At 53.6% G+C, this 24328-nt stretch overlaps 1 protein-coding gene across 11 annotated transcripts; it reads right to left on the reverse strand.

Annotated features, from left to right (window-relative positions):
• Positions 1 to 621: 621 nt before the first annotated feature.
• Positions 622 to 23335, reverse strand: SEPTIN4 (septin 4). 11 transcript variants are annotated; one of them, XM_031468049.2, is made up of 14 exons: positions 21793 to 23335; positions 21083 to 21127; positions 19870 to 19877; positions 6602 to 6895; positions 6131 to 6224; positions 5625 to 5711; positions 5002 to 5125; positions 2355 to 2489; positions 2124 to 2241; positions 1934 to 2035; positions 1639 to 1735; positions 1383 to 1545; positions 1121 to 1220; positions 622 to 843 (listed from the first exon to the last, which is right to left on the reverse strand). In XM_031468049.2, the coding sequence occupies exons 1-14, from the start codon at positions 23333 to 23335 to the stop codon at positions 784 to 786; spliced, it is 2970 nt and encodes a 989-aa protein (XP_031323909.1). In that variant the 3' UTR covers positions 622 to 783. The 11 variants fall into 11 exon arrangements, 9 of the variants coding, with proteins under 9 accessions (XP_031323909.1, XP_064351049.1, XP_031323910.1 ...); XM_064494979.1 differs by lacking the exons at positions 19870 to 19877; positions 21083 to 21127; positions 21793 to 23335 and adding exons at positions 11533 to 11600; positions 11796 to 11921; XM_031468050.2 differs by lacking the exons at positions 19870 to 19877; positions 21083 to 21127; positions 21793 to 23335 and adding an exon at positions 11796 to 11921.
• Positions 23336 to 24328: the final 993 nt, after the last annotated feature.

A 24328-nucleotide genomic window follows, 5' to 3' on the forward strand; every position in this document is an offset into this window, starting at 1 on the left:
TATGAAACACTGGAACTTTTACTACATTTAGTAAATTCCAAGAAAACTGGAACCTTGCTTTAACTCCAAGGTTTAAAAGTGTCTGCAGCGTAGCAGATATTGAATGTTTGCTAAATGAATACTGAACTCTTCCAGGATAACGATTGTATGTTATCCATTCTGAGCACTTACTATAGTGTTTGGCGATTACAGAGGTTTCAAAAAACCTCAGTACCCTAACCCAGGCTTCCTAGAGTGCAGAGCTTAATTCTGCATATCCCTTTCCCCATATCAGGGGAAACAGGAACTTGAGGTTGCATGCAGTTAACACCATGTTTCCCCAAGGGCAGATATCAGATCCAAAACTTCTATAGAGTTGTCAGTACTGTATGCAGGAAAGATGAGAGAGGCTCAGGTTCTAGGTAGCAGAGGCAGAAGAGTCAGGAAGATGGAGAGGACAGGCTGGATTCTAGGCAGGGACTGAACCCTGTCATGGGAGGAGAAAGATTTCCCCCCTCTCCCTTCCCTACTAAAAGCCAGAAACCAGCACCTCCTGCAGTCGCCTTTTGGAACTGGGTCCTAGGACCTTCTTAGTCTCCAGGAGATGGTAAAGATACAGACAGTGACACCAGAAGCCACCTATAGATTTGTTAAACTTTATTTCCTCTGAGTCTCTGGGGAGGCAGCGGGGATGTAAGGCGAAGTTGCAGTAGCTGCAGGGGCCTGAGCAGAGCTGGTGCTGGGAGGGGCCGGCATGGGCAGGACTAAGAGGAGGTGATTTAAATATCCAGGGCTGAAAGCCAACTAATGGGTCTCCTTCATCTGTCTTTGGATTTTATGCAGCATCTCCTGCATCCGCCGTAGCTGGAATACGCATACGTATCAAAATGAGGCCTTTCAGAGAGCCTTACAATGTTAGGGAAGTGCCCCCCACCCCCGACCTCTGATCCCTTGAGCCAGGGCCTTTGTAGCCCTGAGGTGTGATGGAGTGCCTGGGTAGAACCACTAAGCCACAGTCCAGGATCCAGATATGTACCAGGGCCAGGTATCTTCCTATTCCCAAACCAAGAGACACTGAGGTTTATGATTAAGCAGGGGACCTCCCAGGCTGGCAACCTCTATCACCCCATACTGCTCTCACCTCCTCATCTTTCTCTCGGATCAGCCTCTCAGTTTCTGGATCTGTCCCTGGTGGGACAGCAGGGATGGGGAAGTCGGTACCACTCTCTCGAGTCAGTTTGCTGAGGGGAAGGGGAAAGGGGGGTTGGTAAGGCTAGGGGGACCCCAGCACCTGCTTGGATTGAGCCCAGAGCCTGTAGAAGAACAAAGGAAGGGCTTGGTCTCACCCAAGGCTACGCTTGAGACCCCACCCCTGCCAGCTCTGTCCTGGCCTCCGGCCATACTTGCGATTCCGTTCTTTCACCACCAGGCGAGTCATGCTCTGGATGCACTGTGCCCGGTAGTTCTCATAATGCGTCTCCCGTGTCACATCCTTCAGGTCCTGCATGTGAGTACGCACCAGCATTGTCCTCAGCTTCACAAAGTCGCAGTGCCCTGGGTTTTCCACTGCATAGCAAGGCTAGGGGTCAGCCAGGGACATGGGTAGGGGACAGCCGCTGAAGACAAGGAGATACCCTGGTCACAAGCTCAGTGCTTTACCTTCCACGATGCCCCAGGGGTAGAGTCGGCCCCGAACTCGTCGCCCTCTGGCCTCTACCACAGTGTTGCTGCCAATGACAGCAAATGGGATGCTTTCCTGGAAGATGTTAGGGGTGCCTGTCAACATCCCTCATTCTCACCTGTTCCTTTCCACCTATAACTTCATCTTCTCTACTTCATTCTGGGAAACCAGGATCCTCTTCCACCCCAACAGCCCGCCCTTATATAGAATTCTACTTCCCTCTTCTGCCCAGAAGAAACAAGATGGGAAAAGGATGCCCTGGGGTGGCCCCACCTTTAGGGCTTGGTCCTGTAATTTGAAGTCCTCATCCTCATCAGAGTCACAGTCTGGGAACTGGTAGACCTTGATTCCAAAGTGCTCAATCTCCTCCCGGATCTGGCAAACACATGAGGGGCCCACAGTTCTGGGGACTCCGTCCTTTCCAGAAGCCCACCTGCTCCCCTCCCCCACCAGCTTCCCTCACTTTGCGTTTCTTGCGCTCCACTTCAGGAGGTGTCAGTGTGTCCGCCTTAGCCAAGATAGGCACGATGTTGACCCGCTGATGCAGGGCCTTCATGAATTCAACATCCAGTGGCCGGAGCCTGGGGAACAGGAATCTGTGACCACCTGCTAGTGGCAGCCCTGCCCCTGGTGCTCTCAGCCTGTTCCCTTGGCAGCACCCGGTGGCGTCAGGAGCCTCAGGCTCGGACCATACCCGTGGCCGAAGGGCGAGATGAAGTACAGGCAGCAGTGCACCCTGTTGTCTTGGATGTTCTTGCGGTTCAGGCCACTCTCATCTCGGAAATACTGCTCAAACTGCTGGTCGATATATTCTGCCACAGGCTTCCAGCTGGGGCAGGGACAGACAAGCAGAGAAACTGTGGGAGTCGGGGCTGTCTAGTGAGCTCCGGGACTCCAGAGGAGCCCACGCCCTGAGCAGTTTTTGCAAGGCTTTGTTATTCCTCGACTTGCTTTACTACAACTTCGGGGAGGTGCCTGCGTGGGACAGGGGTGCATGTCGTACATCCTGATAGAAAATCAGACTAAGCACGCAGGCAGAGGTCAAAAAGTACTAGTTTGATGAGTGCCCAGCTGACCAAACAGAGCAATAGCACAGTGCTGACAGGTGAACACCAACTGGCGGCCAGGACAGCCCTCAATCAGGCCCACAGTTCAGCCTCAGAGCCTTTGTTAAGGTGGTTCCATCCTCTCCTCCACCTCTTCAAACCCACTCCATCCTTCAAAGCCATATCCAAGAACCACCTCTTCCGCGAAGGCTCCTGTGACTATGCCAATGCCCTCTGCTCTCCCCTTTCCTTCCCCACATACAGAGATTTTGTATATACAACACATATTATCTACATATATATATTCAAGAACCTCAATTTTCAAGTCCTTTGCTCTTCGTTATCTAGTTTAATCCTCACTGATAGGAGCTCTGATAGGTGGCTATTATAGGCATCAGTGCTCTCATTTGCTACATGAAGAAACTAAATCCAGTGCAGCAAAGAGACTCAATCCAGATCATTTTATCTAGCAAATTCTCTACCCACCCAAGTCCCTGGCCTTCAGTTTGCCACTACACTGCCTGACCCATTTACTAAAGTTTTTCCCTGACTGACACACATGCTGCTCCCCCCCCCCCGCACCCTCCCACTGCCACTGGGCTGTAAGCCTCTTATGACAAGGACTATTCATCCTTGTTCTGCCTCTCTTAAAATGTCCAGCACAGGCTGGACACCTAGTATGTGCTCAATAAATTCCTGCTGGTTGACTAAATATGTGGTGGTGCATTGTAAACTATGAGGTGCCAGGCAAGGGAAATTATTATTATTATGGAAGGTAGGAGGAGATAAGTAGATTTATTGAAGGAGGGAGTGATGCTTGCTAAAGTAGGTGCTGGTTGGAGCTAGAGTTTCAAGGCACGCCCAGTTTGCTGAGACATATTCCTAGATCAGGAAGGGTGATGATGACCTGGAAGGCCACCTCCATCCATTAGGAATATTTCTGCAGACCACGTACCCTGTACTAGCACAGTGCTGTTGTAAGAATGTAAGGAATGGCTCTTCTGTCAAGGCTTGAAGGTTGAAGATGAACCAGTGTGCTGAACCCAAAGCCACATGTTGTGATGATAAAGCATGTGATGCGGGTTCAGAGCACAGAAAAGTCTGGAATGGTCTGATCAGTCTGTGAGGCAACTATCCAAAGCCAGCTTCCTGGGCATTTGACCTGTGCAGTCATCCAGGGTCCCCACACTCAGAAGGGCCCACGCTTGGTTTATTCTCTGCTGTGGCCATCTTGAAATTCTTAAAATTTTGAACAAGGGGCCCTACATTTTTATTTTACACTGGTCCTGAGATTACCATCTTAAAATTCAGTGTAACATAAACAGCGTTTGCAGTTTTGTTTGTTTGTTTGTTTGTTTTGGGTGTGGGGGGGTAATTAGGTTAATTTATTTTGGGAGGAGTTACTGGGGACCTCATGCATGCTAAGCCTGCACTCTACCACTTGAGCTATACCCTCCCCAACCTTTGCAGTTTTTAGTGCACATTCACATGCATCTTTCCGGATTGATTTTCAGACTACTTGGGTCAAGTGGTAAAGGTCAGTATTTTTCATTAAAGAAATGGGAATATCGTCATTTGCTCAAGATCACGCAGTTATTAAATGCTGTCTAGGGGTCTCAGAACCACCCTGCCTAACTTCCTCATCAAAGGCACTGCCTTTTCTCCTGTCTTCATCATCCATTCTCCTCCTCTTCTACTCACTGAGTCTGACCATTGTCTGACCATCCTTCCAGTTCCTGTAAAGTAAGTCAGGGACAATTTGGGTAAGGGATGGCAATGCCACCTTTTCTTTTGGCAGGTAGCCTAGAGGGTGCCTGGGGTTTAAACAAAGTTTACCCAGGCTTTCCCTTTGCCTCTTCCTCCTCCCCTTCACCCCTCCCTCCATGCACTCACCCCTTCAATAAATCTTGTGTGTGGCACCTGAAATGTTGCTGGTGAAAGGAACGGAGGGAAGGAGGGTGACAGTTATTGAGCACCTACTATATGCCAGGCCCTGTGCTACAGGTGTTCATGTGTGTTTGCTTTTTGAGGCTCTTCTTTCCTATCTGTGTCTTCACCTTCATTACAGGATTATGGGTCGGAGTCAAAGCAACACTGGAGGTCATCTAGTCCAGTCCTTTCCCTCTCACTTTACAGAGGAGACAACCGTCTAGTGAGGGACAGTGGCATGCTTGAGGTCACAAACCCCTTCCTCCTGACAACTGGGGCTGTGTCTGTGCCTAGGTGTGACCTGTGTGTGTGTGCGGGATGGGTGGCGGTGGGGGGGCCGCTGGGGTTGTGCTTGGACAGACATACCACTCTGTGTTGTTGACTGCGTCCCCGAAACCTGGTGTGTCCACAATGGTGAGCCGCAGCTTCACGCCCTTCTCTTCTATGTCCACTGCATGTTTAGTGATCTCCACCGTTTGCATGATCCGCTCTAGAGAAGGGGGAAACTGAGGCTGGGGCAAGGGCAATGACCTGCCGAGTCAGGACACACCGCCCACCCCAACCAGTTCTGCTGCCCAAACTGCCTCGTGCTCACTGCCCCCCTTCCTGCCTCCGGGCTGCCTGGGGGCCTGTTCTCTGGGAACCAACAAGGAGCGCATTTCCCAACACAGGAAATGCCGGTGGCTGTTGGCTCTCGCCCCAGCCTCTTCTCTGCTCCCTGCTCTTTTCTTGGATTCCTGGAATCCTTTGGGGGTCAGAGACTCAGAGAGCAGGATTGTGGTCCCTGCCCTGCTTCGGCACCCAAATCTTTAGGGAACTGGCTGGTAGGCTGCCAGGCTACACAGGCAATGGAGAGATGCCGTCAGTCTCTCTAGGAAGCCATGGTTCCCTGCTTGCTGGGGAAGGCCCCATCCCACAGACTATGGAGTATGTCTGAATTCCCAAGTCAGCTCTGCCTGCCTGTCTTCATGCTCCCCTCCTTTCCTTACCTTCGGCACTGAGGAGCTTCCGGTCCCGGTACAGATCAGTGAGGAAGAGGCTATTGACAAGAGTGGATTTCCCCAAGCCAGACTCTCCTGACAGGGGAGAGAGGACAGGCACCAAATCAAAAGACCGATAGCCAAGAGGCAACCCCAGTGGGCCAAGGTGTTGGGGGAGCTGCTTTCTTATCTAATTATAGCAGAGCTAAAAGGAGGCAGAGAAAACACCTCATTCAGCCTTCTTATTGAATGAGGCCCAAAGAGGATAAGAGATTGCCCAAGGTCACACAGTAAAAGGCAAATACTAGACCAACAATAGTTAAGTGTTCTTTGAACCTCATCATAACCACCCCCCACCATATGTACACTTCTGGCCACCCATGGCTCCTGGTTATTTTGCACACGGGCACAGCCACTTACTGCCTTCTCCTTCCCTACTCGTACTCCCTCCCCCACATCCACAGCATCCCCACCTGAAACACCTCCTGTCCAGCCCTGCCCTGCCCCTGCTCTACCTGCCACCATGAGGGTAAAGTCAAAGCCTTTCTTCACGGACTTTCGGTGGACTTGATTGGGGAGGGTCGCAAAGCCCACATACTCCTTGTCATCCTAGTGGACAAAAAGGCAGAGGACATCAGGGCAGAGGTGAGAAGGCCCCCAGGGCCCAACACCAGCCTTCTGCCCCACTCCTTGGTCTTTGCCCAGCCTTAAAGGAGCAGTGCCAGACTCCTGTGAGGCCCCACCTGGGACCACCGGCTGGGCTCCTGTCCCTGCTGATACTGTCAGTTTCCAGTGCACCTGGGGGCCGACACCATAGAGCTGGGGCCGGCACAGGACAGAGAGAGGCTCCAGCTCAGCACGCACGCGTGTGCGCACACACATACACACACGTGCACAAGCACGCACACACTCGGGTGCTCTCTGCCCCTCCCTGGGTCTTCCTGCACCAGCCCATTGAAAGGCAAAGGCAGGGCTGGAAGCTCTACCTCAGAAGAGTCATAGGGATCGAGCTTGCCCCATGGGCTGCGGGGCCGGGTTGAGGGGCTGAGAGGGGCTGAGGCAGAGAAGAACTGCTGGCTGTCAGAGGGCTGGGGCCACGAGGGGGGTCTGAACTCCAGGTCATCCTGGCAGAGGTCTGAGGCCTGGGGCCTTGGCTCCAGGATTTGGGGCCCGGACACCCAGGTCTTGGCCTCTGGTTGGTGGCAGGTCTCGTTTCCTGGGAAATCCTTCACGAACTTGTTGAGTTCTGCATCATCCGTGTCCTCCAGAAAGCGCTTGATCTGAGGGTTGGGGGTGGAGTGGGGTCGGTGGGAAGGTGGCAGGAAGGGAAGAAGGAAGGAGGAAGACAGAGGCGAGAGGGAGAGAGAGGAAAGCATTTGTGGTTAGAAGAGAGAGAAACTGCCCTAGTAGCCAAGCCAGAGGAAGTGCTCCCCATCCCGCCCGCGTGCCTCACGTCCAAGGGTCCAAGACATCAGGAAAGGCCCCGGGGTCCAGGAGCAGCCCTGGGCAGCCCCCAGAGCCTAGCAACTGCTCTTGGGAGCGGAGTAGCTCCAGTACTGATGTCCCCTCTCAACAGGGCGCGGCTGAGGCCGCCCTTCCAAGCCAGGGCCGGAGACGGCCCCAAAGGCCAGAAAGTCAGGCTGGAGGCGGGGGAGCAGACAGAGGCATTGGAGCTGAGAGAGGAATGTGGCTCAGGACTCAAGGACCGTGCACAGTAAGAATGGGGCAGGGGCAGGAGGGAAGGAGGGAGGGGAGAAGGGAGCTGCCAGCCCCAGGTAGATCAAGGGCCAGCAGGGGGCCCCGCGCCTCCTGTCACTGAGCGCTGGGACTGAGGTGCAGCCTCTCCTGGAGGCCCTCACTCCCCAGGGCTCACTGCCTAGAGCTCAGTACAGCTGACCTGACCCCCCCTTATTCCAGACACCAAGCCATACTAGAGCCCGAGCCTGGGCCCCAGGAGAGGAGGGCAAGCCTGCCAGTGGGTGCTGAGCGTGGGTGAAGGGGCACTGGGAGGGACCAGGGGAGGCTCACTGCTGACAGCCTGGAACTGCAAGGGATGTACGGGGGGAAGCACCCTCAGTTTCCCCCTGCCCCCTCAGCCTGGAATTAGGCTTTAGTAGGCTGTGCAGGAGGGGGTCTGGCCTGAACTGGGAAGCACGCTGGTGGTAGGCAGGGAGTGGCTGGCTCCTCTCTGGAGACCTGTTCCATCCCATCTCCCATCCCTCGACTCCGGCCCCAGCTCTAGACCCTAAAGCTTCCTCTCTCCCTCCTGTGGGGGCCAGCCCTCTCTGGGGAGTGCCTGGCAGTGCTGGGCTCAGCTCTGCCTCACAATACCCACGTGCCACCCCCAGACAATGGACAAGGGCTGGTCTCACAGGCTGACTCACCCTGTGGGGATTGGCCAAGCCAGTGGGGGCTACCCCAGACCGCTGTGGACTCCCAGCCAGGGTGAGGGGAGATAAGATGACCACAGTCTTCCTGTAGGTGCCCATTTTACAAAGGGAAGGACTGAGGGACGCAGGCATGCACACTGCCAGGTTTACGCAGAGGGAAAGGACTGAGAGGAGAAAGCCCCCTAAGGCTATTCCTTGTAGCCCCTCAAGTCCCCACATCTGCTGGTAGCCATAGCCCCCAGGGCTTGCCTGGACAGGAAAAGAGACCCTTTAGCCTGAAACCAGAACCTGCATGTAGGGGCCAAGTGGCCGGAGGAGACTGTCCTGAGGCAAGCCTGATCCAACAGGCTTTTCTCACCGATACGATTTGTGGGGTCCAGTGGGGTGAACCATAACATCCCAGTTTATGTTTGTTGTCCTAGCATAATTGCCCCTTTTCACTCTCAAAAATGTCCCAGCTTGGATGATTAATTAAATGGCGATGGAGGAGGGATGGGCCTGGAGGGCGGCAGGTCTTGGTTTCTGGCAGCTAAAGAGTCTGGGGAATTCCAGGAAACCGTCCTTCTACACAACCCCACAGTGACCCAGGGGTTGGTCTAGGGGTCAGGCTGAGGGTGGGAGAGAGGACTGTGCTCTGTCTGGTTTTTCCAGGCACGCTGAGCAGAGGGGCAGCAGGGAAGGGAGAAGGGAAGGCACTGATGGAGACCCCCAGCCCCTGCAACCTTCCAGCAGAGCCACCAGGAACCCAGCACCACTGGTCCTGCCAGCTCTGGCTGCTCATCAGCATGGAGAGGCCCACAGGCGCTCTAGACAAGGAATCAGGACACCAGGGTCCTCACCTCCTGTCTGTCCTTCCCTGCCCCCAGCCCTGCAAGTGACCAAATCATTTTCTGACTCTGAGCCCCAATCCCAGCCAATGCCGGGAGAAGACAGGGCAGGTCCACCCACCTCCCAGAGCAGCACCTTACCCCAGCTTCAGTCCTGTCCTCGGGGACAGGACTGCCTGGCCATCCCCGTGAACGGTCCATGTCCCACACTTCGGACTCCCTGTCAGCAAGCTCTAGGTCTCATTTTATCTCCCAGGCAAAGTTCCTCACACACGGAAACAGCCTGGTCTTGATGCTCTTGTTGTAATCAGCGTCCTGACTTGCTCCTTTCCCTTTCTCTTTGAACCCCTCTGTCTCTGTCAGGGGCCAAAAAAGCCTGTGGAATGTCCTTCCCCACACCCTCCTCCTCCCCGTCCCTTGGCTCCCACCCTCCAAGGACAGCTCAGCTGCAGCAGGACCTCTGTTCTCTCTGCAGTCCCCTCCTCCTCTGATTGGCTGCCCCATGACGCCTGCCCGCTGCCTACCCCGGTGGGCACAGCACCAGCCTCCCAAGTCTGTCTGCAGCACAGGCTCTCCAGCCATTTGGCCTCTCCTGTTAACCCCCAAGGACACTGAGGCCTGTCAGGGGGTTGAGAGCTGTTCCCAAGGTGACCTGGCCCATCAGTACATGGAGACTCCATTCCCGAAGGACTCCAATCTCTTTCACCTTAACTTCAAGCAATGCTGAAGTAGAGTGGGATGTCCTATAATCCCCTGGGTATAGGTTCTGATGGAAAGGGCCCCACTTTTCTTTCCAGTGTCCTTTGTGTTCTCCCAGCGGAGAACCCCACTGCCTTCAGAAATCTGCCCCGAGATTTGCCTGCAGAGAGCCCCAGCCTTTGCTACAGGGACTTCTCCCATCCTAAGACACCTGACCTCTGACTCATGGGGACCTGTATCACTTCTATTATGCCAGCACTTCCAGAGAGCCACAGGGGAGCTGCTAGCACTTGGTCTCTGAGGGGCATGAGTTCAGGTCAGCGAGAGGCTGGCATCACAGACATTCAAAGTTGTCAGTTAGGTGGGGTCAAATTGAGGCACCTGGCTGGGAGTGTGCAGAGGGAGCACCTGACTAGGAGCCAGGAGGCCAGTGTTTCTGGTTTGGCTAGAAACACCCTTTGTGATTTTGAATAGTGTCTTAATTTCAGGGCCTTAATGTCCAATTGTGAATGGCCCTTCCTTGCCTCCCAGAAAGGCTGGGGAAAGAAAGCACTCCCAGTACCTCATGCTGCTTTGAACCTGGGCAGAGAAGGTACATCTCAATTCACCAGATGATTATTAATGTTGGCCAATCATTCTTTCATATGCCAATTAAAACCCCCTGGGGGCTCCTGGGCTGGGGAGCTTCCCCCCACCAATCTCCAAAACAGCTGGGTTCCTGACCTCTTTCCACAAAGAGACCCTCATAAAGAAGTCTGGCTCAACATGAACCAGCCAGTCTAAGGCCTGGGCTGGCTTGAGGGAAGGGGCCTGAGGCGGAAGCCTCTGGTGGTGATGGGGTGTCTCTAATTACAGAGGAACAGGGTGGCCTCAGCCAAGTTGAAAGCACCAAGACCTCAGCTGAACTGAACTTAGTGTGTGGCAGAAAAAGCCCCTCTTGGCCTCTGCACTAGGGACACTTGGCACTAGGAACAATCAGTGCTCCCCCAGGCTTCCCTCCCTGGTACAATCAGTCTGCCCGTCCCCCTGTGGGCAGAAGGATGGGGGCAGGGATAAAGGCAGGCACCACTTGGCCTCTCACAGGAAGCCCCAGTGGGGAAGGTCACAGGGTCACAAAGACTTCCTGGCCAAGGTTTGGGCCTCAGCCTAGACACAGCTTGAGAGAGAAGAGCCCAAAAGGTTGGCCTTTCCAGACCTGGAAGCTTCTGATTCCACAGGGCCCAGGCAGTTCCTTTCTGCCCACAGCCAACATCCTGCCCCACAGACAGGTCACGGATCTCCTCCTGCTGTAAATAACCTGTGCCTCCCAAAGCAGAGGGCAGGCTGAGGGTCTTCCAGGCCAGGAGGAGAAGCTGGCAAAGGGCCTGGAGGGCCTGACAACCAGCATAATGTGTTTGTGGCAGGCTCTGGCAATGATGGCAGGAAAAGAGCTGGCACCTTCACAGCCAAACATCAAAACTTCCTACCTGGGGGTCTCTAGGGAGGTTAGCTGGGGTTACTGTTTCTCCTCCCATCACAGGCAGGTGGCAGGAATGAGTTCCCCCCACCCTCCTACCCCAACTGCAGAGGGATTTAGTTTGGTGGGGGGGGGGGGAGCGGTGGAGGATGCAGCAGGAAGAAGATTCCCCATGGTTCCTGTCTCAGAGAGAGAGAGGGATATAGCTGATTCCAGCGGGTAGGATGGTAGCTGGGCTTTCCTCGCAGAGACCCCTGAGCAGAGGGTGCTGTGGGAAGGGCCTAGGTGCGGCCCCTTGCCAGGCTGTGGGAAGAAGGGCCCAACTGTCTCTCCATCCTCTTGGGAGGGCAGGCAGTGTGTGAGGGCCTCCTGTGTATGTTTTCCAAAGGAAGTTGGTGCTGGTCCCAGAGCCCCGGGTAGGTAGGCGAGGAAGGGTAGCCCAGGTAACAGCTGTCCCAGGCAAGGGCGAGGACCCTCACCTCCGCTCCTGGCTGACGCGCCCGCCCAGCCCAACCTGCGCGTCTCGGCCGGCGCCCCCTACCCACCCAGCACGGACCGATCCCTTCGTCCAAGAACGCGGGCAGCACCACGGGGGCCGGGGCCCACTCCATCTCTGCTAGGATCAGAAGGAGAAACTTGGGAGCAGCGACGCAGCGCTGTCAGCCAGCAGAGCCTGCCTGTGCCCGCGGCGGGCGGCAGCGCCTCCCGCCCCGCACAGCCGGGGCTGCGGCGTCGCGGGTCTCAGCGGAGCCGCCCGGGAGCGGCGGGCCCTGCGCGCCCGGCCCTGCCCCGCGCCCGCCCGCCTTACCATGGCTGCAGCCCAGGCCGGGCCGGCTCCGCCTGGACAGCGCCCGAGCGACCAGCGGCCGAAGCTGCGTGCCGACCTCGCCACACCGCCGGCCCCCACCCGCCGCCCCGAGAGCGGACCGGCCGGGGGCGGGGCCCGGCAGCGGGGGCGGGGCGGGGCGGCCCCGGGGCGGGGCCTGCACCTCCGAGGCGCGCGGTGCGAGCGCAGGCTGGGCAGGGGGCGGCCAGCCTGAGGGCGGACCTTGCAGCCTGCGACCCCCGGAGGCGAGGTGCAGAGAGGCACTGGGGACAGGGCTGCGCTGGTCACCTGGCTCTTTCTTACTCAGCCCCTAAAGAGTGGCCTGTCGAGGCAGCGCATCACCGTGGGGGCTTGAGCCAGTCGCCAAAAAAAAAGGAAGGGCCCACCTGGCATCCCCAGGAGAAGACGACTTCGGAAGAGAGGAGGGGTTTGCCCCGCATATTGGAGAGAAACCATTAGTTATCCCTGAAAGTCCACAAGGTTTTCGGGAATGGAATCCAGCTGATGTCCAAGTTACTGATGGTCCAGACCCTGTGCACACCTCCTAAAGTGGAACGTCAGCTATTCCCCACCTCCACCCAAGCTTTGAAGAAGAGACAGGAGGTTCCCTTCCTGCAGGACCCTAGATTAAAGATTAAAGAGGATTTGCTGCATAAATTATCCTGGGATCATCTGCTGGAAGAGTGGAAGGGGAGAGGCTGTGTGGCCTTTTGGGGCAGTGGAGCCTTGCCTGGGGCTGTGGAAGATGGGGAAGGCCTCAGGAGAGGCCATCCTAGGCGAGCAGGTGAGATGCAGTGAGGACAGATGCGCCAGAAGCTTTAGAGGCATTAGAAGGGTCAGCAGCAGCTAGGAGGAAGTAGATGCTTAGAGGGTGGGGAGTTGGTGGGGATTTCCTGAGCTAATACAGGTCTGAGCTGGTCAGTCTTCTGTGGAAGTTTCCAGAAGCATGCTCCTCCCCTGACTTCCAAGAGCCTTCCCCCAGGGTAGGCAGGCTAGCCTGAGTACACTTTGGACAAAACTAAGGGCACAGGGGTGGCCCCCTCTGTTGATAGAAGCACCAGATGCCCGCCTATACAATTTCAGTCTGATCTGTGACCCAGTGGTCATGGTTGGAATTCATCAAAACTGCCGGGTACGGCAGGTGAGATCAGGCTCAGAAAACACGGGGCTGCTAGTGGAGATGCTATTGAATATTTGGCACTGGTGGGCTGGAGGACAGAAGGGGTGCCTTGCTTAAAGCAATCAGGGATGTTCATGAGCCAGCAAGTCAAGGAGAAAACTTTCTAGCTGGGTGACCTCAATTCACCTCTCTGTACCTCAGTTTTCATACCTGAAAATGAGGGGATTAAACTAGGGCCATCAGCTTGGCTCTGATGGGAGGCAACCTCTGAGGGTATAGGAGGTTCCTGGAAAAGGCCCAGGGTAGATCAGGGGATCTGAAGCTGAGCTCAGGAAAACAAGGTCATAAAGGAGTTTCTCTGGGGGAGGGAGAAGTAGGGGGGAGATAATTAGGTTTATTTATTAACTATTTATTATTATTTATTAACATGCTCCTCCACTGAGCTATATCCTCCCCTACTATAGGAGTTTCTTTAGGGAGAAACCAACGGCTGTTGAAAGTCTGCCGAAGCAGCAGCGCTTGCTGCCATCAGACGTGAACACCAAACTCAGGCTACACAAAGCCCCACTGTTGGGAACTAGCTGCTGGCCGCTAGTACTCATGTACGCACTCAAAAGTGCTTCCACCATCAGTCTGTGAGGCCTGGGCTGGGGGTACTGGCCCCAGGGGAGAAAGCCTACATCAAGGAAGACAGGCCCCTTCACAAAGCCTCGTTTTCCACAGTCATAACGTCTGTCCCTCCTCCCCTCAGTTCCGGCTGCTTTCCCAGCGTGGACACAGGCACATCTCAGCTAGCTCATCCTCAGCTGTGGCTGGATCCCGGCTCTGCTCTGGCACCTGCTGCCCAGATGCCAGAGAGCCCTGTGTTTCCTAAGACACGTTGGTGCCAACTTGCTTTGAGGGAAATGAGGCCCCAAGAGAGGCTAGGGACCATGGAACTCCTCTCTAAGCCAAGAATCTTGGGGTCTTGATGGTCATGGTCCCTTTATAATCATCACACCAACATGCAAAATAAAAGCCTAAGACAGACTTTGGGCCACTCTACCTGCACCACCCTGCATGCTACCCCTGTAGCACTCAGAGGCCTCCATGAGAACTTGACATGGGAGTAAGTCCCCATGCCAGCTTTGGTGACTACCTCACTGCTTGGAAGTCCCTTGCCTTCCCTGTGCTTCTGCTTCCCCCATTGAAAGAGAGGACTGTTCTCCCCTCAACTCCAGTGCTCTTGTTCTGTGTGGATACAGGTAGAGTCTGACACCTGGTCAGAAGAAGGGCTGAGCTACAGCAGCCCCCGTGTGAGCCACTGACCACTGAACACTATTCTCCGCCTCCAGGCGGCAGGTGGCCTAGCCAGCCTTGCCTCAGTGCCCCTCAGCTCCTGGAGCTCTAGCCGTCTCTTGAAATTCAACATCCCACCAGGCACTGACGTCCTTAGCTAGAGCACTGTTTCTGGGGCACTGCTGGGGTGAGGTGTTCAAGCCAAGTGTCTGGAGAGTGGACACTTAGCTTGGCACAGAGGGTGACTCTTCTGGGAAACTTGCATTCGCAACCACAGCCCCTGCCTGCTGTCCTGGGCTCCCTTGCTTAGGTCAGGCCAACATGGTCTGTATAGAAAGCCTCCTGGCCCTCCCCACTGGATCTTTCCTGCTCACCCATGGGTGATGGTTGTGTGGCACAGAGATGTCAAAAAAACGATGTTGCACTTAGGTCAAGCCAGGACACAGGTTCAGAGTGAAGAATAAAGAGTGATTACTACAGGAAATCAGGATTTCAGATCTGCTTGGCTAACAAAGGCTGCTTTTACCCCTCGGTAGCAGTTTCCCTTAAGTGGTACAAGAGCTGATAGTACCTCCCTCCTCCCAGATGTGATGAGTCAGTGATGATACATTCAGAGAGCCCCAGTGGGGCCAAAGGGCTATCCATCACTGGGTTGTGTCTTTCAAGGAAACCTCAGCCAGTCTGTCAGCAAGGTCTGTGCAGAGGCAAGAAACCAAAACACCCTAAGCCCCACTCATTCCCTTATTGTTCCCCAGTGTCCCAGGATTCAGAGGCAGGCAGGAGATGTGGATAGCAAGGTCAGACAGCGCTGTGTTTCCTGGCACTTGCTGAACAACTGCAGCAAGGGCCAGTTCCAGAACCAGCAGGGCAACAGAAGCCAGCCAGAGGGCCCTTCCAATACTCGCTCTGCAGCAGTGCAGAGCACAGGAGCTCAGGGATGCTTGAGCCACTATCCGCTGGATGTATGACTCCCTTCAAAGCACCCCTTCCCCTTGACCTCTCAGCCTGTTCTTTAATATTTTCCACGGCCAAAAACTCACTGACTCTAACAACTGCCCTTCAATCTTTGAGTGCAGAGTTACCAAGGTCTCCATTATACTGAGCCAAAATTGGACTCCCCCTGGCCTTTACTCCCCAGATGCCTCCATGCTAGAAGTTTGCTGATTCATTGCACTGGACTTTGTTTGTCCTTTGATCTCCACATCCTTTCGAGGGACCCATCTGTATACTTTTCTCTCCAAATTAACCACAAGCCCTTCAAGGACAAGGAGTATGTTTTCTATTTTAACCTCTACTCACTTCAACACAGGGAATATGTCATGTGATGTCTGCCTGGGTGACCAGGCCCCTGCCCGCAGGAGATGCCTGATCAATGTGGATTGACTGAACGGATTCATTGATTACTTTCCACTCTGATTTTGGAGTACAGACAAGCCCTGAGGCCCCAGGCTTTGTTGACCCATAACCTGCCCTTCATTCTGGCTCTTTATCAGCTCACACCCATCTCCCAGTCTCTTAGTTCAAATACAGAGACACAGATATTACCCCTACTAAATCCTTTCCTCTCACAATTCTTGATACCTAAAGGTGCTGCTGAAATACCATGAAATACCAAGGGTTTCTACACCACATATGAACCCCTGGGGCCAGATGCTCCCTAAAGTGCTCCTAGTTCTGGTGAGCAAGCTCTGAGCCTCAGTTTCTTCATCTGTGAAATAGGGAGAAAAAGTCCACCTCATAGGTTTGCTATGAAGATTCACTAAGACAACAAACTCAGCATTGGTATAATCGCTAAAATAAATGGTAGCCATTACCTCAGCGAACACCAGAATTGTTAACACCAAACCAGCAACTGTCAACTGTGACTATTTCAAATGCCTTTCCCTCCAAAGGATTAGACATGTGCATTTGTAATGGGTATAAAAGGATGGGAGAAAAGTGACATTGGAATGACCATGCGGCCCCCAGCTGTGGAGTCAGCGTCTTCAGCTAGATGCCACTCCAACTCTAGAAAACAGATCTTGGCTTCAGACTTACCGAGCCCAAAGCCACTGTTGAGACCCCTGGAGCTAGACCACTCTGCCTGCGGTAGGTGTGCCAAGGAATTGACTTTGGCTGACCCAGTCCTCCCACCTCCAGCGTCAGAGTCTGAGCTTCCCTCAGGATCTGCCTCACATTCCGTCCCCCTCCTCCAGGTCTTCGTTCAGCCCCCAGGGTGCAGCTGTCCCTGGCTTCTCCCCTCACGGCAGCTGGACCAAAGGCAGCTGAGCAGAGGAGGCTGAAGGGACATGGTCATTTCTGTCTCTCAGGACAGCCTTCCTCTGGCTGAACAGCTGTCAGGATGGCTTCTGCATTACAGAGTTGCTTCCTCATCCAAGTATGCATCTTGCCCCCTGAAGCCAAGCTCCCTTGTCTGCTCAGCCCCACTGTCTCTCTTCTTAACTTGAAAAAGCCACCATTTCAAAGACCATTAAACTTCTCTGATAGAAATATGTAATGTTGGAACCAAGTAGTTTCTGGAAATACACTAGAAAGTCCAAAATGGATGTGGCAGAGTCTTCCTTCTGTGGGAATCATTCTGGGCAGAATAAAAAATGAAGGGATTCTGGCCTCAGTTCTGCTATCAAGTTGGAGAGGAATGCATAGCATCTTCCCGCCCTCATTTGTTAGCCAGAGGGAGCAATCTGGACAGGTCTCCCAGTGGTGGTGGGACATCACCGCCCTGCCCTGTGCTTCCAGAGGCTCTTGCTGAGGTGTGCCACACCGCCTGCCCGACGGTGACCGGCTGTCCCAGTTTGCTCAAGACCAAGGTAGTTCCCAGGACACAGGACATTCAGTGCTAAAGCCAGGAGCATCCTGGGCAAACCCTGATGAGTTGGTCAACACAGCCCATCCCCAAAATAGCAAGTTGGGGCCAGAGGTCGCCAGCCTCCCATCCTTCCCTGTGCTTGGCTGCCCATGGTAGCTGGAGTGAACAAGATACCATGTGACAGGAAAAGAAGCAGGGTAGCGAGGGTCAAGCTGCTATGAAAAGCCTCCTGAGGTGTCCTGCCCCATTTTCAGCAGCTCTGCTCCATTATTCCAACAACCGCCTTTCCTCTCAACTATGAGCCTCTGCACAAAGTAAGAGAGAATGACGGGGCCGAAAGATGGTTTTAGCATTCCGACCAGATAACCCATATCCCAGGATTCTGTTAACATCCCCAGGAGTGCACAGCCTCCCTGCACTGCTCCTAGGCTCTGGGTTCTTCTTTACTGAGTTAGTCTACCTGAGCAAATCCTCATCCACCAGGGCCAGATGACATGTCACCCTGAAGACACTGAAGCCTGCCTTAGGTGTCACTGAAACAGCCTCCTCTGGTTCGTGGCCTGTTTTCCAGGGTTGGTGTCTTGCATAATTGATAGATCTTGCAAGGAATAAACCACCTTGTCCCCTGACAGCCTGAGAAGTCATATTCAAGGGCGAGTAGGTTAGGTGCCTTGAGGACACAGGGTCTTGGGGCCAGGGCAGCCCCTCCCATCAAGAGCTGCTTTATTCCAGGGAACTCCCCAGGGCTGTGTGAGAAGACAGCCCCCACTGACCCCAAAGGGAACACGCAAAACCTTCCAGTTGAGCTTCTGCTAGTTCTGATACCAAAAAAAACAAAAAAACAAAAACAAAAAAAAACCCCATCAGGAATGTTTCCCTCAGTGAAGCATAACTCCAGCCCCTAATGTCCCAATCCAAGGTTGAGAAGCCTCTGTTCACCCTGCTCCTTAGACAGAAGGGTCTTCAGGGGCCTCCTGGGAGGAGACTGACAGAGAGATGGGCTGAATCACGCCCAGCTGTGGACCCAGAAGGGCGCGACGACATACACGCTGCTGTCCACGAGCTGTGGTTGGGTCCCCAGAGAACTCCTGCCGGGAATGGAATCCGGAACAGACTCCACTGTCAACCATTCCGAGATGAGTGGAACCACAGGCCCTCGACATCAGCACCACAGAGCCTCCGTCCTGGGACCACCTGCGGGCCACGCAGCCTAGGGGACAGCGAGAGGAAGGCCTCGCCCTCGCATGCTCTGTCTGCCTCCATGCCACCCACTTACAGAGATCCAGAGAAGACCAGCAGGCTCAGATGCCTGGGAGCCTTCCCTTCCCAGCTTCTGGGGAGCAGCTCTGCTGCTGAATAGGGCTGGAGAGCTGCAATTATCAAGACAGGATAAGAGCTATTTTGGGAAGGAGCCGTCCTGCTGCCAAGGCTTTTGACTTCCTAAACTAAAACAAGATACATGAAGAAAGGGGGTGAGGGTGGAGAACAGGGAGGAACTCGCTCTATCAAAAGCATCATATCCTGAAGTAGGGGATAAGCTTACCCCTTCCCGAAGGTATAGATTTGCATCAAGGGGTGAGCAAGAGGCTGGCTATTAAGATACCCACCCCACCCCGGCTTTGGGAAGGAGTGGGTAACCTGACCACCTCCCCTCCCCTCAAATCCCCTGCTGACTCCCTCTCTGTTAAGACCCTCCAAGAGCACTTACTCAGGCTGTTTCATATATTTCAACATTAGAGCACAGACTATTTCATATTGTTATTTAAAGGTTTCCTGTCCATGTCTTATCTCCCCATCCAGATGGTAAGCTTCTCAAGGCCAAAGACTGTATGCTGTGAAGTTTCAATGCTTTTGCCAGCAGTGCCTAGCAGAGTGCTTAGCATCCGAATAAAAATTGTTTATGGAGAGAAGGGAGAAAAGGAGGAAGGAAGGAAGAAAGAAAGAAAGGCAGAAGGGAGAGAAGGATTTACTGTCTTGTACGGAGATAATCTCTAAAAGTAGCTTCTCCCACCCACAGCTGAGCCCAGGGCACAGGGCTAGAGAAGCAGCCACGGCGAAGGGGTGGCAGCCGCATTTCTGGCACCTCCCCTGCAGCTGTTCCGTTATCTGAGTTCAGGCTGTCCCCCTCCCACCCCCAACCTCATTTGATTCCCATCTGTAGTCAACTGTCCATTCTGGGCTTCCCTGTGGTTGGGTCCCATCAGAGGCCACACTGGGCTCTGGGTAAGGGAGAGGTATGGCAAGAGAAGGAATGAAGGCAGAAGAGCTCATCTATCTTATCAAACATGGGCCAAGAAGAACGAAAGTACTTATGGGAACCATGCACTGTGAAATCAGGACACTCTGCCAAATTCAGGACACGGGGCTGCCGAGAGCAGAGTTCACCTTGTGCCTTTCCAATCTGAGGACTCAAATAGTGTATAACCCAGAAAAGCGTCCCCTTTCTGGAGTGCCCTAGGCTGGAGAGGGGAGAGCCAAGTGGGGACAGATCCAGCCTATGGCTTCTCAGACAGTCTTCCCCAAGAGCCCTTGGCAGGATTCATCATTTGCCACAAGATCTCCACTCTTTCTCTCTAGGGTTGCAACCAGCTCTGGTACCTTCATGCAAATCCCTCTCTGGGGAGAGGCAGCCCTGTAGGTGCACAGCTTGGCAAGTGTGACACAGGCTAGATTTCAGCCCCTGCTTGCTCTCTCTGCCAGGTGCCCTTGTGCAGTGAACAACCTGCCCAACCATAGGGAGCAGTCTATCTGTCTCCTTTCACACCTGCTTCCATCAGAGAGCAAGGAGAGGGACTTGGATAAGGGCGAGCCCAGGAACACTGGAAGTAACTTCCCAGGGGTGTTCTTACCTCCTCATCTGCCATAATGGAGAAGTAGAAGCCGGGCATTCCCAGGGGGCAGCAAATGGAATTCAGAGAGTGCCAACAGGAGGGGAAAAAGAGAATTTTACTAAAGATGTCCTGTGGACTTGGGCATAACCTGGCCCAAATTCCTCCCTAGTGCAAGTGGCCCAGGCAACAACAGCTAGCATTTACTGAGTGCTGGCTGTTGCCAGGCGCCATGGTAAGTGCTTTACCTGCAATAGCCTGGTGAGTCCTCACAAGAACCCCAAGAGGAAGCCATGGGTCTCATTAACAGATGGGGAAACTAATGACCGGAGAGGGAGAGGTAGAATCTCTTACCCAAGGTCACAGTCAGAAAACAGTGGTCACAGGGCTCAAACCCAGTAATATAACTCCAGAGTGCATTTTCTAAAAACCTCTCCTTCGTGGAGCTTTACTCCCTCTGAGGGGCAGGGCTGCTGTTGGGGGCTGGACTGCGTTCCCAGGACCCTCTCCTCTTCAGGAACATCCTCATGCGGAGCCCTGCCCCCCTCGTTCTCACAGGGCTGCAGCATGTTTTGGTGCACAACGCTTGAAGCAGGAACTCCTCGCTGCAAAGATTCTCTATCTTAGGGTTGGTCCCCACCTTCCCTTCCACTAGAGAGGTCAGGAGCACAAAGTGAGTAGGAAGGGTCCCAGCCCCTGGGGATTCTAGAGTCGGCTGCAGGACCCACTGATGTCAGGGCCTAGACAAATCCCCAGAGATGCTGCCTGGGCAGCAGCCAGTAAGGAACTCCTAGGTCCTGGGATGGGGGCTTGAGGAGGGTTCTGAGGAAGCAGAAAGACACATAAGGAGAGCCCTCAACCTGAATTAGTAGGGAGTTAGCCCTGCGTAAGACTGTGAAGCAGGTAGTTTGTTGGGGGGGGGGCATTTGTTTGTTTGCTTTTTATCATGATAGGTAAGACCAGCTAATCTGAGAGGCTTAAATTGTTCTCCATTCCCAAAGTGACTACTTCCCACTAAAAGGAGATTCTTGAAAATAAAAAAGTTTCCACGTCCCAAAGGAATGACTCTAATGGTAGAACTTTAGGCAAGACAAGAAGTTCCTCTGCTCCTTCAAGTCGAAACCCCAGCATGTACCACCCTAGTGGACCCAGCTCTGCAGGTACACAGCCACCCTCCCACCTGTCCTCCTGCCTCCCAACCCCCCACTGTGGACCCACGGGGAAAAGCACAGACCTTTTAGCCACCAGATGACACGATTGTACATTTCCTCAGAGACATCTGAAAGTAACAGAGATTGTTGCTTTTTTTTTCTCTCTGTGGGATGCATATCCCCTCCCTGCACTACTTAACATCTCCCTTTCTAGCTCTACATTTCTTTACCCAAACGTGCCCTCAGCCCTTGATCCTAAGAAGCTCCTCCCACCTAGGACCAAATGTCACATTCCCAGTCTCCCTCTCCCTTTTCCCCTACCCTCTCTTTGTGCCACTGCTAATGCCTTGCCCCTCTTGGAAGTCTAAGTCCCAGCTCATTTACACCCCACCTTCTCTACTTTGTTGGCAGAATGTTTACCTGAGGACCTTATTCTCTTTACCAGCCCTTACCAGCCTGCACCCCAGCTCAGTTCTTCATCTCCACTCTCGGGAAGCAGCTTCCCACCCTGCAAGCCACTCTCTACTACCTTCCATTGAAAGGTTAAGCAGCGTTGCCTGGAAGAGTCAATGCCTGACGCCGGCCCAAGCATGGTCATCGATGTCATTAGCTTGGAGCTCAGAGAAGCTGGTGGGGAAGGAATGGAGCAATGGGCTCAAGGACGGGTCTAGCTCTGGCACTGGCAAGAGGGCAGCTCTGAGGCCCAGAATGAAGAGGGGGCCTTTCTTGCCCACCCCAACGTCCCACCTCACTAAGTCGGGGCTGCACCTGGGCAGTCTGCTTCTTCACATACCCAAGAAGAAAGCACTAAACCTTTGAATGGGTTGTTTGGAGGTGTGCTTGGGGGCCTGGGGCACTTCCCTCAGCGGTGTCCAGCTTGGAGGCTCCTCTGGTGGTGCTGGTGGTGGTGTTGCCGGTGCTGGTGGTGGTGGTGGTGTTGCCGGTGCTGGTGGTGGTGACGGGCTTGCCTTTCCCCTCTGGAACATCAGATCCTCACAGAAAGGGCTTGAGTCCATTTCAAAAAAGGGCAGTGAAGGGTCTAGGGGAGAAGGGGACTCAGGCTCGAAATCAAGTGTTGTCGGCTGGCTTTGGGGCATTTCAACTTCAGAGTTGAGTAAGGCCCACCATGAGGAGTCAGGCCCATATCTAGGTAAGGACCGAGGGGGTAAAGGCCGAGGGCTCAGCTCCAGTTCTGCCTGGACAGGGGGCTTTCCAGAGGGCTCCGGATACCTGAGTGTGGGTCCTGGGGACGTGTAGATATTTTCTGAGGGTCTTTTGGTGTGCTGCTTAGAGACGGACTCCGGAGTGACAAACATGGAAGATTTGCGGGGGCTCTCAGACAACTTTCGCGGCGTCACACGGGAAGCTGACTGTGCTAACAATCCGCTGGGGGAGATGGTGACCCTGCGGCCAGCCTCGCTGTCTCCTCTGATTGGGGACTTCATGTTGGACTCCATTTCTGGTGATGTTAATAAGACCTTCGGGGAGGGCTTGTTTTCGGTGTAGACAGAATGCTTTCGGATAGACTCAGGCTCTGGGCGTGTAGAAACTTTGTGTCTGCCATCCAAATCTTTAAGGGCAGACAGTTTGAGGGGTGATTCCAAGTTCGTATTCCTATGCAAGGCCTTGGGTTCTGTATAAATTAAATTTTGACGGCCCATTTCAAACTCTTGGCCAGGGATCCTTCTCTGGGTTGTCCGAGAGTCTGCACAGATGCGGCTGCTGCGTTCTGGACTGGAGGGTCTCCTTGGAGATCTGATTTCAGCAGCAGTCAAACTCTTTCGAATGGGGTCAGTTTGGACTGCTTCATCCTTTGGGTGAACCAAAGTCCTACGGGGAACTCTGACTCCTTGTGGGTACTGGACCTTGGAAGGTGGGTCTTCTTCTTGCAAGACTGTTAAGTTATCCTTCTGGTCTACAAAACTCAACCGGTAAGAGGATCTGGTACCTGGAATTAATGAGTAGCGATTACTGACGTCACGCCCTGGTTTGCTCTCACCCCCTCTTCTAGCTGATTCCTCTCTGGATGGACTAACATTCCGCGGCATCTGCATGGCACATGGAGTTTGCTGGCTCTTTCGAGGAGGCGAGGCATGGCGGTATGCGTCAGATTTCGATTGGGTCTCAGTTCGAGGGCAGTCTGGCACTGAGTGGATGGTGGTGGGAGGCCCAGCTTCTGATCTTCGATGGGGTGAGGTGTTCACAGAGATTGTGGCTCTCCGCTGGCTCGAGGAAAGGATGTACCCTTGTCCCTGCTGAGGGGTTGTGTTCAGAACCTCAGCCTCTTTCTGTGCTGAAACCGCTAGCTTGGGCCCAACTTTATTTGTCTTGACCATCTGATAGTATGTGCCTCTATGGGTAGATTCCATATTTTACCGGCTGACTTGTATTCAGGGTCCTAATGAAGCCTGAATATTTACCCTCAGTTTTAAGAGCTGCTGTTCTTGCACTCCCACAAAAGTGGCTGTTGTTCTAACAGTCCCCTTAGCTACCTGCCTGGTGATGTCATAAAGGAAGGAGCCTCCTATTAAACATCCTGGCATACAGCCACAATTCTCCAGAGAATCTCAAGCAGTAACTGCAAGGAAGCTGTGGATTTGTCTTTGGAGTTGACACCACCAAAGCTTTGACCAAGTTCTTAGCAAAACCAGGGTTTCCTAGTGTATAAGGGAGGCTCCCTTATTCTCTGCAGATTCCAGGAATTCTCAGAGACTCCTCCAGAGACAAGGAATCAGCCTGAATATCCTAAGGCACGGCTGCTCAAATCATTCACACTGCGTTAGCCCGTTTTAATAAAGTGCACGGTGCAAAGTTGTCTCAATTTGGTTTGGAACTGCACTGTATACAAGTCAAAAAATAAGAGCTCCAGCTTTTTGCAGGTTTCACAAGTGGTTTGGTTGACCCTGGGGTGAAAATCCCAGGTTACTCAAATCATAAATTCTCACATTCTTGGCCCAGGAGTGGAGTGAGTACAGGATTGGAGAAGAGTTTTGGAGTTGGTCACTGGTTTCGGCCACAAACGGTTACTGTGTGCCTTGTACAAGTTACCTGACTTGCCTGAGACTTGGCTGCTTCGTCTGGAAACCATTGCCTGGTAGGTGCGAGTCACAATAAATGTTAGTGTCCTTTCTCACGATCCTCTCCTCTCAGCTTTCCTAATGAGCTGGACTGTGGCTCCTTCTTGATTTGAAGAATGACTTTCCAGCTTGGATGACCATTCTGGGTAAGAGAGAGGCAGTCATCTTTCTCTCCCTTTCACATGCTGGTTCTCTGTCTTGCTGACACAGACCCTACCACGTCCAAAATTCCACTTTTGACTCTGAAGCGTC

The sequence above is a fragment of the Camelus dromedarius genome, chromosome 16 (genome assembly GCF_036321535.1).
Source record: "Camelus dromedarius isolate mCamDro1 chromosome 16, mCamDro1.pat, whole genome shotgun sequence".
Classification (NCBI taxonomy): Eukaryota; Metazoa; Chordata; class Mammalia; order Artiodactyla; family Camelidae; genus Camelus; species Camelus dromedarius.